We start from the raw sequence: 18,901 nt of genomic DNA on the forward strand, positions 1-18,901 counted from the left end.
TCACAACCATAAAAAACTGTTTTCTTTTTCATGTTACTGCAGAGGATAAACACGTTGAAAAAGATTTTCCTTTCTTTCAGACATTTTGTTTTAGAGTTCTGTGCCATGAAGGAAATACGAGGGCTGAATTTTAAGTTATGAGCTCCTCGACATGCAGCCACTTGTCTACGATAGGGATTGTTTGTAACTATTTAACCATAAAGGTATGAAGAGTTACCTGCCTGTTGCACACTGCTGTGCATGTACACCTGCACTTCTTGATTACCTGATCTGTTCACCAGAAACAGATTCAGATCGGGCAAACAATATGTTATGTTTTATGACACCAACAAAAGCCCTCTCTGTATCCTATCGGTTCCATCTAAGAGCAGCCCTGATGACACTGTGATGTATGAAGGTAACCCATGTTGACATGAACTAAAGGCCTGTCTGTTCTGCACTTGTCTCCTCAGGGTAATGAACCCTCAGATGGGCCTAACTGCATGTCAACACATTCAACCCACTTGACTTCCAGCATTCCCACTGGGTTGAGAGCAGCGAGGTGTGCCGGTGGGCGAGACATAAATCTCTCACACGAGCACACACACACACACACACACACACTTTTGCCTGACTGTCAATGTCTTTGCCTTTATTATTGATTCTCTTCATATCTCTCCATCCATCCTCAGCCAGTGCTGTATATTATAAAGCTGTTTAATGAAACATAAATGGATGTGGTGGAATTACAATAACATGCCTCTGTGACTTTGTCTCTGTCACAGTGAATCCTGATGGTTCGAGGGCCGAGCCGCTGCAGCTGAATGAGCGGTAATAACATATTACTAATATAACACAGTATCTGTCAGAGATCTTCAAAATCCTATTTAGTACTGAAGATATTAAGATGTGAATCATTTATTTTCCCTCAGTATGAAAACCTAATTGAGACTCCTTTAGGACTTCCATTATTCATGTTCCCTGTGAGCTGCGGTCAGATGCCACATAGATAGACCGGGAAGCCAAAGATCAGTGTAATTACAGTATGAGGAATGGCCAACCGATGCATCAGACAGAAGTGATTTTCTCTCAAGGTCCTACGCATTATTTTGCTCTTTCATTCTTCAGCCTGCCCTCCATACCAGGTACCTCGTAGATCACACAGCTGCAGTATTACTCTGCCATTACCAAGCCTTACCTTCAATAGGTTTCATTTTCAGAATAACAATGGACTCGTGGCCAGATTCCAGTTTCCAGAGGGAATAAAATGTGTTTGAGAGCAGGCAGAGTGGGTTTAAGTGGATACAGGTGCGAGGAACAAGTGTGTATATGTGTGTGTGCGTGAGTGTGTGTGTGTTGGGGGGGCTGGCATTCACTGAGCAACCTGTGATCCTCCTCATCCTGAGAAATGTAAAAGTATTTAAATATAATCAGGAAAATATACATAAAGTTTTAAAATTTAAATGACCCAGTGCAGGGACTGTGACTGTTATACGTTTACATATCATGTAATTGGATTATTTTTACTCATGCATTAATGTAAAAGCAGGATTTCACTGCTGAACCAACCCTTTGCCAACCCTACCTTTAAAACGTTTAAGTACAGCAAAATCTGTTTTTCAAATCCTGCTTTGTTGCTTAAACACAATTTAAATTCAGCAAAATAGCACATAAATAACAACTTAACAACGTTGGAAATGCAGCTGCTGACGAAAAGACTCCCTATGAGTGGACAGTGGGACAGCAGGTTGTGGCACAGCTGCTTCCAGTGGACAGTAAAAGACGGCGGTACGACAAACCCGGATGTCTTGTCATTTCTTCTCAGGAAAGATCTCTTCAAAATGTTCCCTTAAAACTGATCAGAAACTATCAAAACAACAGAAAGTGCAATTTTTTGAGACTTCAAAAATCATCATAATCCACCATTCATCATAATCTGTTATATTCTACAACAAAAGCACAGATGGAAATACATCATCTGGGAGTTCTGACTGGAGCTGTGAGGAGAAGCTGACCGGGCAACAGAAAAAGTTTGGATTTCCTCTCTCGTCGGTCCCAGCTGCTGCTATGCAACATGAGGACGAAGGAAACACGCAGGAACGAATGAACCTCCTCTCTTCCTCCATGACCTTTCACATACAGTATCAGCATTTATTTTGTCAGAGCAGCATTTTTACCCTGCAACTGGTTTGGTTTTGTGTCAGAAAGGGCAGGAAAAGAAGGGGGGAAAGACAAACGCCACTCAGACAAGCACTTTCAGCAGCAATTTAACAGGATTCATAGCTGCTGTTGTCTGATTAAAGAGAGGCAGACCTGCGAGAGATGAGCCTCAAATCAAGGACACGGGATAAAGTTGACCTCAGGGGGGGGTCTTCACCATAATGCCTGTGCTTTGTCCTACTAATCTGTGTCTGAGAATAGACAGCTCTCGCAGAATGTCAAACTAGACTAGCCGCGATGTCTACAGATAATCAGCACGATGCCATAACGCCAACATCACAGGTTCCCGCTGAGTGCACTGAGCCACCATTGTTCTGCACGGATTATTTGATCGGTGCATCTTATTTCATTCACGTCCCGCACCTTGAGCGCTCTAATAGGAAGTGCTTTGGCTCGCTGCAGATAACCTCCTCAGAACTATTGTCATTCAGTATTTTTAAACCTCAAGACTAATCTTCAGCTGGACATTTTCTCAGCCTCATAAATGTGTCTACTGGAAAAATGAGAGGCATTAAAAACAGATTTGAGGTGCAAACTTTGAAAAGCAGATATTTATGCGCTACAAATCTTTCACACAAGAGAAGTCAAGTGGGCTGGCACTGACGCTGAAAAAGCAGAAGAGAAAAAAGCCTCTGTAGAAAAATCTACAATTCAACACTGACATTTAATAACTTCTTCTGCCCTGAGCCTTCTCAACAGGGTGCAGTTAATGATGCTCCTGGGTTTAGTGACCTAATATCCATTGGAGTCTGCTGTTGTTGTCCCCCCCACAGATCTCAAAATGCTTTATGAGAGTAAAAGTAAACTTTACAAGACCTGAAAAGAATATGCCAATGCCACCAAAAAGTTGGGCAAACCCCCAATTAACATAAAGACAAATTATACCATGTAACATTAAAAAAAAAACAAAAAAATTCATTCACAATTATATGAAACTACAAAATAAGAATAAAATTAATCGAATGCTAGTGATTTCTTTTGAAGCACCCAAGTAAGGTAATGTTTAATATGTTTATTATATTTACCACAACCAGCCACCTGGGGGCGATAAAGATGTTTTGGCTCCACTTTTGGGGAGCTCTCATGTCGCCCAGTACACAGTTCGGAACGAGCCACTTCCTGTTTCCAAAGTGATCATCATACTTTCACCACAGTCACGTGACTTTCTATCACGTTGTGCCATGAGAGCTAAAGAAATTTTTTTTCTCTAGTTCACACGCAGATATTTAACGATGAGCGTAACCTCATCCTCTGGGTATGCACAGCAACTCTCTGTGGAATGACACGCTCGCCAACAGCATAATGTATGTTGTGTTTGCATTCAGCTCATAGTCTTCTTCATTCTCCGTTGGTCAAGAGGATAGTCAGCAGTGGTCTCAGAAGGATTAATTATAAACCCCGTAACAAAACAATCTAATGAAAACCTGTCAATCTGTCGGCACGTCTTTCCGATTTCACTGCCCTTTGCCTCCAACACAAAAGAGCAGATCTGACTGTCATGTTAAACCCATATTTTAGTCATGCTCACATTTACTGTGTGTGCCGTAAAGGCCGGAGCCCAGGGAGGAGCCACGGAGAGAGTTCACACAATTATGATTCTGTACTGCCGTTTCTGTACAGTTTAATGATATTCTGTACATCGGGAAAACACACACCGTCTGCCATCCTGCCGACGTCCTCTGCAGCCTTGAGCGGCCTTGCAACTATCACTTCATAACACTTTCTCATCGACATTCATTGGAAACATTTGAGGTGGAAGACTTTTGCTCGATGGTTTCACGGCAACAAGCTCACGAATTCAACATCCGTTTTATGGAATGACTCAAACGCTTATTTTGTCTCTGTGATAGTGTGTGTGTGTCTTTGGTATGCTGTTTGGGAGATTCAGAAAAGTTCGCTGCAGGAATACTGATGTTTCAAAACAGTGTCTGGTACATCTCCATTTACTCTAAATTCTGCACGTCGTGATCTTCTGCGTCCAGCTAACAGCACTCCTCCCCTGAACTTCCTCTGCTGAAATTACACGTCCATGCTAGAAAGCAATGCAAGGCATCCTGATTGCAGGGTTCCTTCATCTCCGTGCTTTTCCTGGCTTCTGGCCAAAATATGATGAAACAGACTGCACTTACAAGGAAGTCAAAAGACTGGAGCTTGAAAATGCGGCATGAATTATGTGGAGTAGAAAAGGTTTGGAGAAAGTGAGAGGCTATGCTTTTGACTGCCAGGCAAGGCTTTGCAATTTTCTATCAGGATAAAATCCCAGGGACTTTACCACAGTTTATGAATGCTTTACTTTTACTTTTCTATTGTGTGTCATGGCCGTGTTACAAGAGGTTTCTTTTGGAAAGTGGTCACGGTCTGCTATTCTAAACAGGTTAAGTGGATTTCTGAGCTATTTAAAAATTACAAATTAAATTGAAGTTGTCAAAAGTCATATTAGCTAGAGTTTTAGTTATTTTGTACTAGCAGCTCTTCCACAATGAAGAAAAACATTCCATGTGTTAAATGCATTAAAAAGAAAATGCATGTGAAGCATCCACAGTTTAAAAGTCATAGCTTCTTTGTAGCAACATTTACATCCGAAGCATTGCAGTCCACCACAAGCTCATTTGGTCACATATATATATCAGATATATTATATATGGTGCAGTCCAAAAAGACATGGATGTAAACTACAACTTGACTGTGGAGGCTTACAACTGCAAAGTAGTAATTCTAGCTAGCGTTGGATATGAGGTGGACACAGTGACAACAACCTCACTGGCTGTTCTATCCTACTTCTAAATTAATGACATCAAGCGCGATGAAGATTGCAACCAACCAATCAAACCCTCCTCTCATCCTTCACACTTTAAATAAAGTGCTGCATGTCTTCTGAGAAGGACAATTTGAATGGTCATCAATTTATTAGATTTTGAGATTTAGAGTAAAGGCTGTTTTTTTCTATGTATGTACCAGTGGGAGATTGTTTTTCTGCCTGTGCTTTCTGTCTCCATGTTCTTCTAACCAAACCAGTTTCCATATAACATTGTAAAGAAGGCTCCTGTCAGAGGAGAGACACTGGCATCGAATTTAAAAAGCAACAGCTGCAGGCAAGATCTGGGAGTTTTGACTGGAGCTGTGAGGAGAAGCTGACAGACGGGAACAGAAAAAGTTTGGATTTCCTCTCTCGTTGGTCCCAGCTGCTCTATGCAACATGAGGACAAAGGAAACACGCAGGACCCTACAGAAGGTCAGGAAGGGGCACACATTTCATTTCTGTCTCGTCTGCAATCAGTAATCACGGTCAGAGAAGTAACAACTGGATGATAGTGAAACTCTCTCAGCTATTATACACCTTTGGGCCTTAAAATGGTGGTGCTATTTTTCCATGAATGAAATAGATGGGCAGTCACAATGAACATATCAATCTTTTTCCGCTGTCATGATAGTGATCCCAAGTTTACTTGCATTCATGGGAATTCTGATTGTTCTCCATTCATGTAGATGGAGTGTAGATGTCTCTCAGACTGGTCATTCTTTTCGTCTCTGAATGCAAGTACAGAGGCAAGTAATCTGGCCTTTTGGTTGCTAAAGCTGAAAATATTCTTCTTCAGAGACATACATAAATGTCTCTATGAACCCAAGGCGGAGGAGGGTAAACATACAGGTTACAAGGCTTGTGGAGGAAACGTGTGGACGTGCACTTCAAAATAAATAATTGCAGACCCCCACAAGATAACATTTTGCTCTCCTGATGGTTCATCCTGACTGAAAATGAGTCAAGATGAATGCAACATACAAATGTTGCATCATCTTCCATATAGATACTAAATATGAATTTCTCATCCGCAGATACGTGTGGTGTAGAAGAAAGAAAAGCAAATTAATATCATTTGGAGTTTTTCCAGTCTGTTTTTAACTTAGACACATATCTATGGCACTGACTGAGAAGACAAATCTGACATAACAATGTGTTCTTTAATTATGTGTGATTATCAGCTGCTCTAATGGTCTGTAGCGGTAATTCCTTCAAGCTCAAGGTGTCATTGACAGATAAGGTCAGGTCATGGGACTGCAACTGGCTAATGAGGTTAGGCCAGCTCGTTATCCCATAAGAGCAAGAAATAAAGGATGTTTCGAATGAAGATAGATGTGCCTCTGCAGAGCAGCTTCAACGACTTGTAGTTTCTCCAGGAGATTCTGTTTTTTAATCAGATCCCTGGAGGTTCAGGGTATGGTCGTGGAAGTCGTCATCGTGCCCCCCCCACCCCCACCTGTGTCTTGGCTTGCTGAGATTACCAGGAGGGAACCTGACCTTTTTTGGGTCTTGGTGTTTGAGATGACCTTTCATCCTGAGAGCTCCTGTTTGGATCTCATGCTACTGAGTTCCCCCTAAAATATTTTGGTGACTCACTGAGCAGCAATTGAGTGCTGTGTTGTTCCACTGCTGCTGAGTGGGTGTGTGCAATGGGGAGTGGTGAGCGGACTCCAGGATGGACCAGGCCAACTTCTAATTACCCCCTCTGAGGGATCAAACAAACTTCTCCTACGTGTGCGTGTGCTAGATGAAACAAGAGTCCAGGGAGTTGGGAGTTGTGTATTCTCTCTTCTCCCTGAACAGTAAAAAGGTTTTCTTCCTTACCAAAACAGACAGGATATCCTGCTGCAAAGGCAGTGGACACTGTTCTCTCCTGCATAGTCGCATGACTCTGCACAAAGCAAAATTTCCCATGGTGCCCAGTTAGTTTCACTGGTAACATGCTGGTAATCTTGCTGATTCCTGCACTGTGGACTGCATGTCGAGAAGTCAAAGGATAATAATTCAAATAATATCTAAACTCTTAATTGCTCATTGTCCCTGTGTTCAGATGACTGTTCAGAGCCTCAACTGTTTTCATGCCTATCAGAGCCTCCTGAGGAAGGTGCTGATTAATCTGCCTGCCCACAGTGAGAGTTTATCTTTTCTATTTTTTTTTTCCCCTTTTTTGGGGGTCATTTCTTATCTTGTATGCTGGTGTTCTAAATCACAAGGGCACACTGAGGACAAGTGGACACAACAATAAATCATGTCCAGTGAAAATGCAAACATCTAGTCTCACATCACAATATCACAACACAAATATACTGAGTATACAGATACTCACGTGCAGGTAACAAAACGTGAAGTTAAGGAATGATGTGGTAAAAATGGTGGAACATGAAAAAATGCATACTGTAGTATTTATTCACTAATGACGACTTCTTATGTTATTGCTGGGTACAACTTACCCATTAAAGCTAGAAGTTTGGGTGTAGGTGTTGCAGTGAGTTAACACACATGAAAATAAGACAGGTAACCCGATGTTTAACTACAGGTTACATTTGTGTTTTTACTTTGGAACAAAAACACAGATCTTGGGAACGTCAGCAAGTGTGTATGATGTAAAGCAGGACCGAAGTGTGAGGCGGTTCAGCTTTAAGTGGATTGACGTTACTGTTACACACCGTGCTGTTTATTGTCATTGTGGAGGAGAGCGAGAAGAAAAGCTTTTGGCAGTTGCAGAAGACAAACAGTAAAGGAACAGCACAATCACTGAAAAATATTATTGAAAGAGAGTCTGGAATTTTGTAATTTTGGAGGGTAATTTTCTTTTCTGTGGGAACAAAGGCCACGTGCCAGGACATGGTTTTATACATGGTTTTGATTTCACTTTAGCAGTCAAAGCTATTTTAAAAAGCATCAATGCCGTTTAAAAATCTAGTATTAACAGTTTTAGAGAAACAAAAGGACTGAATGTTTCAAATGAATAGCTTGTTGAATGAAAAGCAGGTTTTGACAGTGCTGAGCTCATAAAAACAGCAAACAGCAAACTGACAAATTCGAACAGTTTCACTTAGATGAGTGTGATAGTTCATTCTTGACTTGGGGTCTTGTGCTCCGTGTGCTCCAAAACAACTGAGCAAATGCCATCTGCATAGAGCTGAAGGCTGAATTTAGCTAAGATAAAGGAAAGGAACTGGAGATGTTGTTTCACTCGCTTTAATGTAAAAAAAAAAAAACAAAAAACAAAAAAACCCACATCCATAATTTTTTACTGTGACAAAACACTTACACTTCACTCTGTAAAGTCAGACTCTATATTCACATTCAGGACAAACTGACAAATCTTGAACAAGATCACAAAGTCCTGACTCACAATCAGTGCATACAGCTAAACCCAATCAGACAAAGCTCAATCTCCAGACTGTAGTCCGTGGACATACAGGAGTCTGTCTGATGGCAGACACTAACTTCACCCGATACAGCACAGCATTAACGATTTGGGGAGGGGGGGGTTGGCCTTCAGCTTCAGTACCTGCCCATAAATCCACAGCTAAACTTCACAAATGGTCCACACTGCTGCCTTGAAGCATTTATTCCAAATCATGAACCAAGAAAGCATTCTTCATCACTGTAAATTGCTTTTGTTACTGCCGCTCCGTTTCCTCACGACTCTGCTTTGAGCATATCAAGCACAATAGTAAACAATGCTCACGTCTCCCCACAATGCACCTCTCCTCTCATAAAGCGGAGCACCATAACATCCTGAAATATGTTTATATAAACTCAACCAGTGGAGAACATAAATTCTCGAGAACGAAATGTATCATGGTGTGAAAAGTCAGGAGTATGCAACACAATGCAAAACCCCTGTGGGAAATAATAAATGGAATGGTGATAAATAGTGGCCATAGTCAGCTTTACAGTTGGTGGTACTGAAGCGGAAAAGAAACTCCATTTATCCCTGCTACTTACATGCATCTTGGACATTTGAATTCATTTATCTGTGGCTTAATCATTTTATTTACACTCAGGTGCCTCACAGGACCATTAATGCACAAGCAAGAATAAAAAAGTTTCTGTTTTTTTTCAGAAACGGCCCACAAACTATACATTTTAAGACTGACAGACATGTAGTGTCAGCATAATTACTACCTGAAGTCAAGTGAAAACAGATGTATATCTTATTAGTGTGAACGTGGAGTGAAACGTGCATGACACCAAATAAACGTAAAGTCGAAATACTCAACACATGAGAGGTCCACATCTGGTATATGGCAGCAACACAGCAGACGGTGGTGGTGGAAACATCAACATCTTTGCGACTTCAAACGGGGGATAAGAACATTTCCTAATATTAGTAGAAAATGTAATTCAGTCGGCATTACCTTTCGGTCAAAACATATTCACTGTTGTGAACTAGCTCTATATAACTCAGTACATTTCTTGGAGACAAAGCAGCTACTGTGCTGACTGAACAGGATGTTGCATTGATGGATAAACTGGAGCACAATAACCAACAACTGAAACCTGTGACATAGATTTCTACTTTTTGCGGTCACTGAGACTACACTTTGCTTAAAATTGTTTTCAGTTCACCTGCAGCTGGAAAACACAAACAAACAAAAAAAAAAAAAACGAATCTTTCACATACAGAAGAGCCAACTTGTCTCTCTTCTTGGCACAGATATGATTACACTTTGTGGAGGAAATCATCCAGAAATCGTCAGCAGGGAAGACGGATGCGCGGTGTAGGAAGGCCAGGAGATGAGCAGGGTGTGAAGGTATGTATGGATTTCTGAAAAACCGTCTCAGCCCCGTCATTACTCTTAAAGGCAGGCAGGAGAAAAGCCATAACAACACCAGTGACAGGACTGTGACTCTTTTGAGAATGAGAGTATAAACTGTATGCATATGCAATCTTTGAGTGTTTTTCACACGCCAATGTGTCTGTATGGTTGTGTTTTTGGGTTGGGATGTTTGCTATAAATCATCCCAGTTTGCCTCTCCAGGTAATTCAATTATATATGTGGCTCTGCGTTTGACAGGACAGCCTACTATGTAATCTGTCTTTGTGAGTAATTCACACAACTATTAACAAGTGACCTGCCCTGTCATGTGCTGCACTTCAGGCATAATATGCAGCATTTGTTGGCTGAAGGTTGTAAACATACCATTAAGTGATTCTAAAGAAATACTCCATGTGGTCAAATCACCACCAATCCAAAATGTCAATATATGACAACCTGGAAATGACACTGCATACTGTATACGTATGTTTGAATCTTTGTGTGCTTTTCACATGTCTGATGTGTCTGTATGGCTGTGCTTTTGCATTGGGATGTTTGCTAGTTTGCCACCTCCCCAGGCTCAGTGTTTGACAGCACAATCTATCATAAATCTATTTCTGCTTACGTATTTTTACCCGTCCATTTGAGTAACTCACAGAACTGTTCACAAGTGAGCTGCTCTCCCATGTGCTGTGCTTCATAGATTTCCAATGTCACACTTACAAAGAAGAGCTCCAGGAACAACAACAAGCTCCAAATTAAGATTACCAAAGTTGAAAATAAGGGCTCAACAATAAGGATTGCCCACTTACCCCTGGTAGGTAAAATGCCACCTCGAGCAAGTGAGGAGTGATCCATCTCGCGTCTCTCTGATCTCTGTTGGAATTTTGGGCAGGCAGATTTCTGAAAAGAAAGAAATATTGATTTAGTTTAAAGCAAATATTCTTCTATTTCTACTTACTTGAAACACTGAATTCCATACGCAGTGCAGTTATGACGCAGGCTCATCTTGTATTGTAACTGTGGATATAGGAGCTAATGAACAGTCTGCTGTACAAACGAATTTACACTTTCTGAATAGTAATATGACTTGTTAGTAATATGGCATATACCTTACTTTGATCAGTCACTGATTTAATGGGGGTCACAGCAAACCACCCTAAAGGAGTCCCAGAGTGAACATTCAAGCAGAAGCTTGTGGATAAACATGTCAGCATGGCAGCTGTCTGACAGGAGCTCCTGCAGTCTCACAAGCACAAAGTGGAGCTCAAAAAAGGAAAAAACAAAACGAAAAACATCAATTTGTAACAAGTTGAAAAATATGTATATATTTAAACAAACAGCTGTCTCTAAGATTTAAGTTTAGCCTCTTCAGAGGGGATCAAATGCCGGGTTTTGAACCACTGGATTAAACCGTCAGCCTTATTGTGATGCACAGATTTGATTGGCTCAGTTGCATCATGTGAGATGATTTGCAAGGCATGCGATTGGTCTGCGAGTTTCCTGGGCTGCTAATGCTTTTTTTTTTTTTTTTTTTTAATTTAAAAAAAACTGCTTCAATTAAAATACAAACACTCCATCAAAATGGTGACTGCAGACTGGTGGCATCATGGAAATACAGGAGAGGCTCAGAAACAGAATGACTCAACGCAATTGGACAAAATAAATGTGTTTAACCTGGGGGGCATTTTTCAGGTGGGTAGCATATTTTTGTTCTGGTAGTGAAAAATAAGCAAATGTCCTTTTTGTATAATTTCCATCAATGTTTATTTTGTGCACCACAAAACACCCAATACATCAAACAGTTACTGATTCCTTTGGTCTAATGCAGGGGTGGGCAACCTTTAGCATTAAAAGAGACATCTCGCCTGTTTCCCACCAAATTAAAACCCACTCGGAGCCACAAAACTGAAAGTAACACCACACGTAGCTTCCTTAAACTTATACTTTATATATGAGAACTATAATATGTTACTTTTATGAAATTAAAAATAATTGTCAGCATTAATTAATTAAAAAAAATGTTTGCTAATTTCTCACCACATATTAAGCATACCGGTAAACCAGTTTTGTCAGCAGTAGTCACTTATTTGGCAGCAACAAGTGTAGCAAACAGGACTTGATGGATATTTGGATCGACAAAATATTAAAAGTTTTACGTTAATGTTACAAGAGCATCTCAATCTCTAAAGAAATAACTATTACAACAACAACACAAAAAACCCCTGAATAAACAGAATGAAATCAATTTAAATTAAGTGTCCGTTATTTAATCATATCATATGTTCTCCAAAACATGCTCGCCCTCTCTTAGTCACAGGAGCCACAGAAGAGGGATGAAAGAGCCACATGCGGCTCCGGGGCCACGGGTTGCCGAACCCTGGTCTAATGGATCCACTTTGGGCCCAAGATTCTGAGGATGTGAGATCAAATGAGGAGTTTTCTGAAGAGGAACAGAGATCCACCGACAAATTTTTTATCCTGTGTACTTTCTCTGTCCATCATATTTGAATCTTTCATGTATCTGTCAGACTTCTTGAACCCTACGTGAGTCCACAGTCCTTCGTCCTCCAGGAGCTGCAGCTCTCTCTCCAGAGCAGCGTCAAAGTCTTCGGAGACAGTTCTGTGTTGAGCCTTTGTGAGACAAATCAAACCACCTGGAGGAAAAAAGACAACAAAAGTCTTTTGACTTCTCAACACTTGTGCTAATTTGATGTAGTGATCACATCAAGTGTTCTTAACAGAAATCCCAGGAGTCCATTCGAACGTGCAAAAAACGTTTGTTTGAAAATGTCAGTTTCATCAAAAAAGGTGAGTGTGCACAAGTACAGAGGCACAAAGCATAATGGGAGCTGGAGCTGAATACCTGGTTTGGCGACATTGCACAAGTCCCTCAAAACGCTGAATGGTACAAGATTTGGTTGTAGAGCACCAACCATCACCACTACATCGAATGTACCTGAGAGGATGAGGAGGAAGAGCAGAATGATAAAGAGACAAGAAGAAGTAAGTAGACAAAGAGGGAGTTTGCAGACAAAGACCTGGTGAGAATTGGACAACTTTTCTACGTTCGCATTTTAACATGAATGGTTATTAATATAAAGCACACACACATACCAGCTTGTGCAGGCAGTGGGTCAGTTCCCAGTCTGGCCTGTTTGAGGTCCTCATACAGACCAGTTTTAGCAGCTTCCTCCAGCATTCCTTTACTGCAGTCGACTCCCACAAAGTGTTTGAAGCCAACTTCACTCATCTAATCACAGCAGAGAAACACACACAAAAAAGCCTTACAGCCACACAAAAATCGCCATTTTGGTCCCTCTCAGATATTCAGGAAATTGGTAGCTAACTGGTAGTCGGTCATCACCAAAGCCCTTAAAATTGGACTTATTAAGACTCAAAGCTGTGGAACTGTATACTTTTTTAAAACTTTGTGTCAGAAGTGATAGAAACCGGAGTGTGGTATATGTATGGAATGTATGGAGATATATTGTATAATCTGTTTTAAAAGTATTAGTAAAGTCTTGATATTGTTATTCCGAGCACATGAGAGTAATGGAGCCCAGTTAGCTGCTGCTGGCTTGGACTGAGTCACTACATGACTTTAGCAGCTACTTTATCAGAAGTACAGAACAGAGGCTGAAACATATATATTTATATATTTAACAATGCAACCAAACAATGTGTTGCACACAGTCCAAGTTTACAGTCCACTTCCTGCATTTACGTTGATAATTTGAGGTAACTTGAGCTGAGGAGTTTTTGCATAATCTGGCATTTCAGAAATTTTTATTGTCAACTGGCATTTGTCAATCATCATCAGAACGGTTTTAGGCCTGCATCCTCACCAGTTTAGCCATCTGTCCAGGCCCACAAGCGACATCCAAGACCCGAGCTTCCTCTGGACTCCCGCTGAAGTTAGAAAAAATGAAATCTGCCGCCAGATTTGGCCCTTGGTAGTTAATGGCGTTGACATCCTATTGAAGACATAATTTTCACAGTGAAAACTCGAAACCGTTCCATCAAACCAACTCACATGCTTAATAAGAAGTAATTAAAGAGTTTGGTCTAGACCTGCTGTCATTGGAAAGTGTCATGAGATAACTTTTGTTGTGAATTGGCGCTATATAAATAAACTGAACTGAATTAATGTGAGTTACTTGATTTATAGACTGTCTCCAAAAAGTAAACAAAACTTCTCTTGGTTTAATTTTTAATTTTTACAGTCAAGACTTTGTAGGTTAGGATATTATTTAGTTATTGTATTAGATGTTAATGACAGAACTAGTTTCAAGTAGTTAAAAGAATTAAACTCACTTTTCCACCCCTCCCCCTCCGTTCTGTCTTGTCTGTGGAACTTGTTTTATGTGGTCACCATATGTTGCCATAGGCAGCTACTTGAAACGAGTTCTGTCACTGATATCTAATACAATAACTAATTCACAGCCTAACCTACAAAGTCTTGACTGTAATAATTAAAAATGTAACCATAAGAACTTTATTTTATTTTAAACTTTTACCACAAAACTTAACTCACCTTTTCATAGTCTGCTGCCCATTTGTCATAGAAACTCATCACATTGTCTGGATCACACTCTCTGGCAGACTTCAGGACCGTCCTCACATCTTCAACAGTTCTGGTTGATACTGACATGTTTGGATGGTTCAGCTGCACACCTGGAAAAGCAGGGAGACGCACTGAACCCTGGATGCCTGGATTTGAAATGACCCTGTAACTACCCCGTCCTCCCCGTCAAAAAAATGTACTGAAATCAAATGGTCTTCCCTTGAAGATTTACAAAATCAACAAAAGAAACATGGAAACTCTGAGACAACTCATGCACAGCCCAAACACACACACAAAGTTTTCATACAGGTAAATATGAAGACTGAAACAAGTGCGACCCCTCCCCTCAACGTCCTCAAGCAAGTACTACTTACCAAATAAAAGAATCTTGGTGAAATGAACGAAACTCGTTTACGCATGCCCTTTAAGTCGCAAGCGTTCCTCACAAACTCTGCTATGTCAGTTCCTCTCTTCCAATCACAGACTGTCGCGTTCCTCTTACAGCCAATAGCTAGCAAGCTGTCAAACTTTAAAAGCGTTCTCTCTCTCTCTCTCTCCGCTGTCATTCAGCTGTCCGTTCAGCCCTGTGGGGGGTTGTGTCTCACCTCCACCCCTTTCAGCACCGCTACTGTCATGTCTGGCCATCTTCAGTCAAATCCTCCGTTTGCAAGTTTCCCTTCCACGCAGTCAGCGTCACTCCTCATTAAAACCACCAGTGTCTCCTTTCGCGTTAAGACACGTCGTGCTTATCTGCACCCTGCCGGGGTCTAAGCACCAAAGTCTATTTTGCGCTTCACTATTAATTCATTTTACTTGAATTATCTCATTCACTTTCTGTTCTTCTTATTCGTCTCTCCTAATTGGAATAAAGGCAAGTCGGGGACAGCAGGCTCAAAATCAGAATAAGATTTGTCTTTACTTAGCAAATAAAGGCTCAAAAGTGCAAGTCCACCGAATGTAAGAAAATAACCATTTACACATTTAACTTTACACTCTTCAGAAGGGATCAAGCACCAGGTTGGGAACCACTGGATAAAACTGTCAAGCTTATAGCGATCCACAGATTTGATTGGCTGAGTTGCATCACGTGAGATGATTTACAAGGATGCGATTTGGTCTGCGAGTTTCCTGGGCTGCCAATGCTTTTAAAAAAACTGCTTCAAGTAAAATATAAACACTCCATCAAAATTTAATAATTCTCATGATCAGCGCCAGGTGACTGCAGACCGGTGGCATCATGGAAATACAGAATGACTCAAGGCAATTGGACAAAATAAATGGAGGAAAATGTGTTTAATCTGCGGGGCATTTTTCAGGTGTGTAGCATGTTTTTGTTCTGGTAGTGAAAAATAAGCAAATGTCCTTTTTGTATAATTTCCATCAATGTTTATTTTGTGCATCACAAAACACCCAATACATCAAACAGTTACAGATTCCTTTGGTTTAACGGATCCACTTTGGGCCCAAGATTCTGAGGATATGAGATCAAAGGAGGGGTTTTCTAAAGAGGTACACAGTTCCACTAAGAAATCTCTCATCCTGCATATCTTCTCTGCCCAACATATTTGAATCTGTGATGTATCTGTCAGACTTGTTGAACCCTACGTGAGTCCACAGTCCTTCGTCCTCCAGGAGCTGCAGCTCTCTCTCCAGAGAAGCCATAAAGCCTTCGGGATCAGTTCTGTGTTGAGCCTTTGTGAGACAAATCAAACCACCTGGAGGAAAAAGACAACAAAAGTCTTTTGACTTTTCAACACTTGTGCTAATTTGATGTAGTGATCACATCAAGTGTTCTTAACAGAAATCCCAGGAGTCCATTCGAACGTGCAAAAAATGTTTGTTTGAAAATGTCAGTTTCATCAAAAAAAGTGAGTGTGCACAAGTACAGAGGCACAAAGCATAATGGGAGCTGGAGCTGAATACCTGGTTTGGTGACATTGCACAAGTCCCTGAAAACGCTGAATGGTACAAGATTTGGTTGTAGAGCACCAACCATCACCACTACATCGAATGTACCTGAGAGGATGAGGAGGAAGAGCAGAACGATAAAGAGACAAGAAGAAGTAAGCAGACAACGAGGGAGTTTGCAGACAAAGACCTGGTGAGAGTTGGACAACTTTTCCACGTTCGCATTTTAACATGAATGGTTATTAATATAAAGCACACACACATACCAGCTTGTGCAGGCAGTGGGTCAGTTCCCAGTCTGGCCTGTTTGAGGTCCTCATACAGACCAGTTTTAGCAGCTTCCTCCAGCATTCCTTTACTGCAGTCGACTCCCACAAAGTGTTTGAAGCCAACTTCACTCATCTAATCACAGCAGAGAAACACACAAAAAAAGCCTGACAGCCACACAAAAATCGCCATTTTGGTCCCTCTCAGATATTCAGGAAATTGGTAGCTAACTGGTAGTCGGTCATCACCAAAGCCCTTAAAATTGGACTTATTAAGACTCAAAGCTGTGAAACTGTATACTTTTTTTAAACTTTGTGTCAGAAGTGATAGAAACCGGAGTGTGGTATATGTATGGAATGTATGGAGATATATTGTACAATCTGTTTTAAAAGTATCAGTAAAGTCTCGATATTGTTATTCCGAGCACATGAGAGTAATGGAGCCCAGTTAGCTGCTGCTGGCTTGGACTGAGTCACTACATGACTTTAGCAGCTACTTTATCAGAAGTACAGAACAGAGGCTGAAACATATATATTTATATATTTAACAATGCAACCAAACGATGTGTTGCACACAGTCCAAGTTTACAGTCCACTTCCTGCATTTACGTTGATAATTTGAGGTAACTTGAGCTGAGGAGTTTTTGCATAATCTGGCATTTCAGAAATTTTTATTGTCAACTGGCATTTGTCAATCATCATCAGAACGGTTTTAGGCCTGCATCCTCACCAGTTTAGCCATCTGTCCAGGCCCACAAGCGACATCCAAGACCCGAGCTTCCTCTGGACTCCCGCTGAAGTTAGAAAAAATGAAATCTGCCGCCAGATTTGGCCCTTGGTAGTTAATGGCGTTGACATCCTATTGAAGACATAATTTTCACAGTGAAAACTCGAAACCGTTCCATCAAACCAACTCACATGCTTAATAAGAAGTAATTAAAGAGTTTGGTCTAGACCTGCTGTCATTGGAAAGTGTCATGAGATAACTTTTGTTGTGAATTGGCGCTATATAAATAAACTGAACTGAATTAATGTGAGTTACTTGATTTATAGACTGTCTCCAAAAAGTAAACAAAACTTCTCTTGGTTTAATTTTTAATTTTTACAGTCAAGACTAGGTTAGGATATTAATTAGTTATTGTATTAGATGTTAATGACTAATGAACTAGTTTCAAGTAGTTAAAAGAATTAAACTCACTTTTCCACCCCTCCCCCTCCGTTCTGTCTTGTCTGTGGAACTTGTTTTATGTGGTCACCATATGTTGCCATAGACAGCTACTTGAAACGAGTTCTGTCACTGATATCTAATACAATTACAATACAATACAACATAATTTAACCACCTCTCACCTCACCTTTTCATAGTCTGCTGCCCATTTGTCATAGAAACTCATCACATTGTCTGGATCACACTCTTTAGAAGACTTCAGGACCGTCCTCACATCTTCAACAGTTCTGGTTGATACTGACATGTTTGGATGGTTCAGCTGCACACCTGGAAAAGCAGGGAGACACACTGAACCCTGGATGCCTGGATTTGAAATGACCCTGTAACTACCCCGTCCTCCCCGTCAAAAAAATGTACTGAAATCAAGTGGTCTTCCCTTGAACATTTACAAAATCAACAAAAGAAACATGGAAACTCTGAGACAACTCATGCACAGCCCAAACACACACACAAAGTTTTCATACAGGTAAATATGAAGTGAAATAAGTGCGACCCCTCCCCTCAACGTCCTCAAGCAAATACTACTTACCAAATAAAAGAAACTTAGTGAAATGAACGAAACTCTGTTTGCGCATGCCCTTTAAGTCCAAGCGTTTCTCACAAATTCTACTATGTCAGTTCCTCTCTTCCAATCACAGACTGTCACGTTCCTCTTACAGCCAATTGCTGGCAAGCCTTCAAGCTTTAAAGGCGTTCTCTCTCTCTCTCTCTCTGCTGTCATTCAGCTGTCCGTTCAGCCCTGTGGGGGGTTGTGTCTCACCTCCACCCCTTTCAGCACCGCTACTGTCATGTCTAGTCTATTTTGCGCTTCACAATTAATTCATTTTACTTGAATTATCTCATTCACATTTTTCTCCTCTTATTCATCTCTCCTGATTGAAATAAAGGCAAGTCAGGGACAGCAGGCTCAAAATAAGATTTGTCTTTTCTTAGCAAATAAAGATTCAAAAGCACAAGTCCACTGAATGTAAGAAAATAACTATTTACACTATTTACAATGGTTACAGGCAAGTTCAAACGTCCAAATGTCGAGACTGGTCGGTGGGTAGTGCCAGAAGTCAATGAAAGCCAAAGCCACAATTTCAGCTCCAAATCGGGGTCATGAGCTGCAATTCCTCAGTGGCTGGACATTCCTGTGAACACCACCACGCTAATGCTTCT

The 18,901-nt window shown here is 40.8% G+C and overlaps 2 protein-coding genes across 3 annotated transcripts; both read right to left on the bottom strand.

Annotated features, from left to right (window-relative positions):
* Window positions 1–11,521: 11,521 nt before the first annotated feature.
* Window positions 11,522–15,033, bottom strand: LOC124061110 (methyltransferase-like protein 27). 2 transcript variants are annotated; one of them, XM_046392657.1, is made up of 6 exons: window positions 14,944–15,033; window positions 14,309–14,448; window positions 13,620–13,748; window positions 12,889–13,024; window positions 12,638–12,730; window positions 11,522–12,428 (listed from the first exon to the last, which is right to left on the bottom strand). In XM_046392657.1, exons 1-6 carry the CDS (start codon window positions 14,981–14,983, stop codon window positions 12,199–12,201), a joined length of 768 nt encoding a protein of 255 aa, XP_046248613.1. In that variant the 5' UTR covers window positions 14,984–15,033; the 3' UTR covers window positions 11,522–12,198. The 2 variants fall into 2 exon arrangements, with proteins under 2 accessions (XP_046248613.1, XP_046248614.1); XM_046392658.1 differs by lacking the exon at window positions 14,944–15,033 and adding an exon at window positions 14,646–14,695.
* Window positions 15,034–15,707: 674 nt separating this feature from the next.
* LOC124061111 (methyltransferase-like protein 27) lies at window positions 15,708–18,240 on the bottom strand. The gene is made up of 5 exons (XM_046392659.1): window positions 17,868–18,240; window positions 17,243–17,371; window positions 16,513–16,648; window positions 16,262–16,354; window positions 15,708–16,053 (listed from the first exon to the last, which is right to left on the bottom strand). The coding sequence occupies exons 1-5, from the start codon at window positions 17,982–17,984 to the stop codon at window positions 15,824–15,826; spliced, it is 705 nt and encodes a 234-aa protein (XP_046248615.1). The 5' UTR covers window positions 17,985–18,240; the 3' UTR covers window positions 15,708–15,823.
* Window positions 18,241–18,901: the final 661 nt, after the last annotated feature.

The sequence above is a fragment of the Scatophagus argus genome, chromosome 6 (assembly GCF_020382885.2).
Source record: "Scatophagus argus isolate fScaArg1 chromosome 6, fScaArg1.pri, whole genome shotgun sequence".
NCBI lineage: Eukaryota > Metazoa > Chordata > Actinopteri > Scatophagidae > Scatophagus > Scatophagus argus.

Coding starts and splice junctions, on each gene's coding strand:
- LOC124061110 (XM_046392657.1), bottom strand. CDS start 14,983: ATGGCCAGACATGACAGTAGCGGTGCTGAAAGGGGTGGAG. Junction 14,449..14,943: donor CGGTGCTGAAAGGGGTGGAG/GTGAGACACAAC, acceptor CTGCTTTTCCAG/GTGTGCAGCTGAACCATCCA. Junction 12,731..12,888: donor CCCACTGCCTGCACAAGCTG/GTATGTGTGTGT, acceptor TCATCCTCTCAG/GTACATTCGATGTAGTGGTG.
- LOC124061111 (XM_046392659.1), bottom strand. CDS start 17,984: ATGTCAGTATCAACCAGAACTGTTGAAGATGTGAGGACGGTCCTGAAG. Junction 17,372..17,867: donor GGGCAGCAGACTATGAAAAG/GTGAGGTGAGAG, acceptor TGTCTTCAATAG/GATGTCAACGCCATTAACTA. Junction 16,355..16,512: donor CCCACTGCCTGCACAAGCTG/GTATGTGTGTGT, acceptor TCATCCTCTCAG/GTACATTCGATGTAGTGGTG.